This window comes from Procambarus clarkii, chromosome 55 (assembly GCF_040958095.1).
Source record: "Procambarus clarkii isolate CNS0578487 chromosome 55, FALCON_Pclarkii_2.0, whole genome shotgun sequence".
NCBI lineage: Eukaryota > Metazoa > Arthropoda > Malacostraca > Decapoda > Cambaridae > Procambarus > Procambarus clarkii.
Window position 1 is genome coordinate 7,054,807 of NC_091204.1, and position 6,835 is coordinate 7,061,641.

General features: G+C 46.9%; 1 protein-coding gene across 1 annotated transcript; it reads right to left on the reverse strand.

Moving 5' to 3' along the window:
* Nucleotides 1-722: 722 nt before the first annotated feature.
* LOC138352870 (uncharacterized) lies at nucleotides 723-1,742 on the reverse strand. Its single transcript, XM_069305422.1, has one exon. It carries the CDS (start codon nucleotides 1,740-1,742, stop codon nucleotides 723-725), a length of 1,020 nt encoding a protein of 339 aa, XP_069161523.1.
* Nucleotides 1,743-6,835: the final 5,093 nt, after the last annotated feature.

Here is a 6,835-nt window from a genome sequence, read left to right on the forward strand (position 1 = left end):
GATCCCAGGCGCCGGCGAGAAACAATGGGCAGAGTTTCTTTCACCCTATGCCCCTGTTACCTAGCAGTAAAATAGGTACCTGGGTGTTAGTCAGCTGTCACGGGCTGCTTCCTGGGGGTGGAGGCCTGGTCGAGGACCGGGCCGCGGGGACACTAAAGCCCCGAAATCATCTCAAGATAACCTCAAGATAACCCTGTCTTCGTAGTACTTACAGCAACGATAAGAACTATAGTATATACACCCACCTACAACGAAATTCGTTCGTAGAAATCTGAACCATTGAGTCACAATAACGTGGCTAAAGTAAGTTGACCAGACCACACACTAGAAGGTGAAGGGACGACGACGTTTCGGTCCGTCCTGGACCATTCTCAAGACCATTCTTACAATCGACTTGAGAATGGTCCAGGACGGACCAAAACGTCGTCGTCGTCCCTTCACCTTCTAGTGTGTGGTCTGGTCAACTGAGCTATCGAGTTGGACAAACCGCAAAGCTATTTTTCATTTGTTTGCTCTGACAAACAAAACCTATCCTCCCTAGGCCTAATACACGATATCTGAGGCCTAATATAGTACATATGTGTACTATACTAGGCCTAAGAATATTTAAGTTTGTGTTTTAGCTGCATTTATTTTACAAGAATTCCTTACTAGTCAATATACTACTTTCTGAAAGCTAAGAACTTAGGAATCCTGATTATTGACGATAGTCACAATAGGTACTATCTAAACAAGAGGATGGGGTCCAACAGGAGGATGGGGTCCAACAGGAAGACGGGGTCCAACAGGAATACGGGGTCCAACAGGAAGACGGGGTCCAACAGGAGTACGGGGTCCAACAGGAGGATGGGGTCCAACAGGAGGAAGGGGTCCAACAGGAGGATGGGGTCCAACAGGAGGATGGGGTCCAACAGGAGGATGGGGTCCAACAGGAGGATGGGGTCCAACAGGAGGACGGGGTCCAACAGGAAGACGGGGTCCAACAGGAAGACGGGGTCCAACAGGAAGACGGGGTCCAACAGGAGGACGGGGTCCAACAGGAAGACGGGGTCCAACAGGAGGATGGGGTCCAACAGGAAGACGGGGTCCAACAGGAGGACGGGGTCCAACAGGAAGACGGGGTCCAACAGGAGGATGGGGTCCAACAGGAAGACGGGGTCCAACAGGAAGACGGGGTCCAACAGGAGGATGGGGTCCAACAGGAAGACGGGGTCCAACAGGAGGATGGGGTCCAACAGGAAGACGGGGTCCAACAGGAAGACGGGGTCCAACAGGAGGACGGGGTCCAACAGGAAGACGGGGTCCAACAGGAAGACGGGGTCCAACAGGAAGACGGGGTCCAACAGGAAGACGGGGTCCAACAGGAAGACGGGGTCCAACATGAAGACGGGGTCCAACAGGAGGACGGGGTCCAACAGGAGGACGGGGTCCAACAGGAAGACGGGGTCCAACAGGAAGACGGGGTCCAACAGGAAGACGGGGTCCAACAGGAAGACGGGGTCCAACAGGAAGACGGGGTCCAACAGGAAGACGGGGTCCAACAGGAAGACGGGGTCCAACAGGAAGACGGGGTCCAACAGGAAGACGGGGTCCAACAGGAAGACGGGGTCCAACAGGAGGACGGGGTCCAACAGGAGGACGGGGTCCAACAGGAGGACGGGGTCCAACAGGAAGACGGGGTCCAACAGGAAGACGGGGTCCAACAGGAAGACGGGGTCCAACAGGAAGACGGGGTCCAACATGAAGACGGGGTCCAACAGGAAGACCGAATCCGCAAAAACCGAATCGAATCGCAAAACCGGAAAAAACAGGAAACCTAATCGCAAAACGATGGCGCCAATCACTGGAAACTTATAAGCCTCGAGGCAAAGAAACGCAAACGGATCGATGATTAGGGAGTCCCAAGAGTCCCTCAGGGTGACTCCCCCCGCCCCCACACAGGTCAACAAAACCAAAACTTGGCCCCCTCAGCTAAAACGTTAAAATCATCCAGTGTTCTCCAGTAGAACAAACGGCCAGCTGCCCACTACGGCTGAGGGCACACCACGAGCTTACCAACTCCCGGCACCTCTCGGCCAAGCCGCCGATGGACACCGTCACACCGCCGGGAGAACCAGCCAGAACACGTCAAAAACATCTATCAACAATCCCGTGCCCCAAGGTGATATGTGCGCCTGGCGTCGTACAACCAGAACACGTCAAGAACAATGCCAAACGGAAGTATCAAATCCATAACGCGAAAACAGAGCGTGAACCGTCGGCTCCCAGGCGAAGGAGGTGTCCAGACGTCCACTGGTCGTCAAGGTTGAACCAGGAGTACTCCCTAACAAGAGGTTCAAATCAGCGTCCTGCTGGAGGACACAATGTTCTGTAGCAGGTCTTGGTCATCCTAAGTACATGACTTTAGACTTTAATTTGAACTTACCATTAAGTCGAACGTCGGTGGCATCACCATGTTGCTATGAATCTGCTAATTAATACTGCCTTAACTAGGGGTAACTAGCTCCTTGTGCCGAGGCTCGGCTCTCTCGTAGTCTCGCTACCACAAACTAAAAGCGTTTGTGAACGTTTGCTGGCTTTAAACTCGCAAAGAGGACGCACAAACACTATCATGTACTTAAATAACACTTAAAATCATTTACTTTCCATGAAGTTGCGCCAATTTAGAGTGCAAATACCACACGCGCGACTAGGCCAGTCCCTCACACCCCGTCCTCACTCACTAGTAAACAACTTGTCCGGAACCCTTCTCGCTCTGTTCTATTCCTGACATTTGTAACATTCAACTATTTAAGACAAAAAAAATTAATGCGTTCTTTACATTTTCAGTGGATTTAATTTATCTCTTAAACAAAATTTGAATTGCCATATATTTGGATGTCTTGAAATGTAGTCAACAGTGGACCGCTGGAAGAAAGGATCGTTTTCTAGTTAATATATTAATTTCATATCAGTGCTATCGCGTTTATTTTGTTTCTTCGAGACCCAAAAATGGGGTGAAGATATTTTTTAGGGTTGTCTTGATATGTGTGAGACTGTCAAAAGCCAAACAGTTAAAAGTATCTAGCCAATTGAAGCAGATATGAGAAAATCCAACCCATCCTCGACTCAAGTCCATTACATCCAGCGGTCGACCCCACAGACGCATTCATAAATTTTAACATGCTGTTCATTCAAAACGGGAATTTTCTCAAATATAAATTAATATTATAATATATTAGCATATTGTGTATATATAGGCATAGGTTAGGTTAGGTGTTTAGGTTCTGTTGGCGATTATTTGTATTTGTAGTACGTGGGTGAAGCATTTACAGCGTTGTGGTTCGAACAAATTTCGTCAGTGAAGCACTTGTTCCGGAAGTGTTCGAACGTCATCAGTTATGAGTCGTGTGTAAACCGTTTTTCATTTATAAACACCTGGGGGATTGGCGGGTGTATGAACATCAGAGGTCCGCGGTTGTTCAACATCCTCCCAGGGAGCATCAGAAATAATCCCGGAACAACTGTGGACATCTTCAAGAGGAAACTAGATAGTTTCCTCCAAGGAGTGCCGAACCAACCGGGCTGTGGTGGGTATGTGGGCCTGCGGGCCGCTCCAAGCAACAGCCTGATGGACCAAACTCTCACAAGTCAAGCCTGGCCTCGGGCCGGGCTTGGGGAGTAGAAGATCTCCCAGAACCCCTGGTTGATAGGGTTCTGGGAGTTCTACTCTCCAAGCCCGGCCCGAGGCCAGGCTTGACTTGTGAGAGTTTGGTCCACTAGGCTGTTGCTTGGAGCGGCCCGCAGGCCCACATACCCACCACAGCCCGGTTGGTCCGGCACTCCTTGGAGGAATAAATCTAGTTTTCTCATAAAGATGTCCACGGTTGTTCCAGCAATATTTCTTATAGTCGCTGGGAGGACGTTGAACAACCGTGGACCTCTGATGTTTATACAGTGTTCTCTGATTGTGCCTATGGCACCTCTGCTCTTCACTAGTTCAATTCTGCATTTTCTTCCATATCGTTCACTCCAGTACGTTGTTATTTTACTGTGTAGATTTGGGACCTGTCCCTCCAGTATTTTCCAGGTGTATATTATTTGGTATCTCTCTCGTCTCCTTTCTAGTGAGTACATTTGGAGAGCTTTGAAACGATCCCAATAATTTTGGTGCTTTATCGCGTCTATGCGTGCCGTATATGTTCTCTGTATTCCCTCTATTTCAGCAATCTCTCCTGCTCTGAAGGGGGAAGTGAGTACTGAGCAGTACTCAATCAAGCAGGTGCCCCCACCCTTAAGGTTCCCAGCACCCACCAGGAAGCTCTTGGACCTCAGACCCTCTAGAAGAGGTCAAGGAATAACACATGTACATTACAGATGTTTATTACAATATGACTTTATACATAAATCACAATTTACCAGAACACAGTACTGTGCACATCACAAGCTGCCCGAGCACAGTACTGTGCACGTAACAAGTTGCCAGAGCACAGTACTGTGCACGTAACAAGTTGCCAGAGCACAGTACTGTGCACATCACAAGCTGCCCGAGCACAGTACTGTGCACATCACAAGCTGCCCGAGCACAGTACTGTGCACATCACAAGCTACCCGAGCACAGTACTGTGCACATCACAAGCTGCCCGAGGACAGTACTGTGCACATCACAAGTTGTCAGGGCACAACACTGTGCACATCACAAGCTGCCCGAGCACAGTACTGTGCACATCACAAGCTGCCCGAGCACAGTACTGTGCACATCACAAGTTGCCAGAGCACATCTCGCACATCATTCATACCAATAAAAACAATAACAACGAATTTGGCACACACCACGTGGCTTGACTTACGTAAGAATGCACTGTACAAGGCGGTCAGTCAGACATTTATATACAGGAAGATGATAGTGTACAGGAGCCGTACCACAACCCCATTATAGTACAAAACTGGGTCCTTTGCAGAGAGTTGGTATGGTCTATTGACCAGACCACACACTAGAAATTGAAGGGACGACGACGTTTCGGTCCGTCCTGGACCATTCTCATCGACTTGAGAATGGTCCAGGACGGACCGAAACGTCGTCGTCCCTTCAATTTCTAGTGTGTGGTCTGGTCAACATACTTTAGCCACGTTATTGTGACTCATCGCCTGCATTGGTATGGTCTAGTTTTCTTTGCTCAGCATTCATAAAATACCAATTTAAGGAGTTAATTTTTTCTTACCAAGAAATAAGAAACGAATCTTTACAAATTTAGACGTGAAACTGATTTTTGTACACAAGTGATTCCATCACTAATTATATTTTGAGTTAGCCTGATAATAACAGCAATACGTCAAGGAAAATTGAATCAATTTTTTTTTAAATAAAGGTAAAAATATGAAAATCCCTCAATCAGAAGATAATTTAAATTTGTTTATTAACTGCAAAACCCCAGGGGGTCAGCTTGAGAGGTCACCATGGCAACTGAGGTTCAGGGGCCAGATTCACGAAAGCACTTACGCAAGCACTTACGAACCTGTACATCTTTTCTCAATCTTTGTCGGCTTTGTTTACAATTATTAAACAGTTAATGAGCTCCGAAGCACCAGAAGGCTGTTTATAACAATAACAACAGTTGATTGGCAAGTTTTCATGCTTGTAAACTGTTTAATAAATGTAACCAAAGCCGTCAAATATTGAGGAAAGATGTACACGTTTGTAAGTGCTTGCGTAAGTGCTTTCTTGAATCTGGCCCCAGATTACCTTGAGCAGACAGCATCAGCATGACTTACACACTATGATTTAGAAATAGATATATGAGTGTGTGAGGGGGGGGGGGGAAGACCTAGGACAAGACCGTAACTTCTAACTCAAGGTTGCTCATCCCCTTATTTACTTCAGCTCTGGGGCGCTGCTTCGCGGTAACCCATACAGTCTCCGGTGGTGTAGTGGTAAGACACTCGCCTGGCGTTCCGCGAGCGCTATGTCATGGGTTCGTATCCTGGCCGGGGAGGATTTACTGGGCGCAATTCCTTAACTGTAGCCTCTGTTTAACGCAACAGTAAAATGTGTACTTGGATGAAAAAACGATTCTTCGCGGCAGGGGATCGTATTCCAGGGACCATAGGATTAAGGACTTGCCCGAAACGCTACGCGTACTAGTGGCTCTACAAGAATGTAACAACTCTTGTATATACCTCAAAAAAAAACAACCTGTCTTTGATTATAGTAGTGGAAATGCACTTTGGTTCAGTAAACGCCGAGGGATGAGGATTTGGCCATTGTTGTGGTTCATATGATCCAATTGCACACACATACGAGTTCTTTTTAAATGCGTAGCAATTATATAAGAGGAAAAAAACTTAAACATGAACATTTTAATTACATAAGTTTGGCCTCTGAGAATTCACAATATTTTCTATGAATCAAAGAGCACTTGGCACTTCAACATTTGGCAACTCTGAACCAGTAAATCATCTATTATATGCGAACATTTGTTCAGTTTTGGCAACTTGAACTCGAGTACCAGGTCAAAAAGTTCATAAACTTCGGCACTTAATTTACCACTTGGCCACTGAGACATGATGCTTATTAAAAGATATGTAGACGGGGGTAGAAATAGCCTAAGCTACTCTATCCCTTTGAGATGTATTTATTGCTTATCTCAATAAACATACTTGAACTTGAAAAGATATGAAAATGAGTATGTTATGATGCTACCATTGGCTATTCTAGTTGCACAAAATTGTTTTCAAGCTGCAATTGTTTTTCAAGCTTTGTAATAGAGATGCAATCACTTCACCGTCAGGCCTGCCAACTGCCGTCAGTGTTTCTCTCACAAATGGCGGGGGGAAAGGGGGCCCTGGGGGGGTAGAA

Coding starts and splice junctions, on each gene's coding strand:
- LOC138352870 (XM_069305422.1), bottom strand. CDS start 1,742: ATGTTGGACCCCGTCTTCCTGTTGGACCCCGTCTTCCTGTTGGACCCC.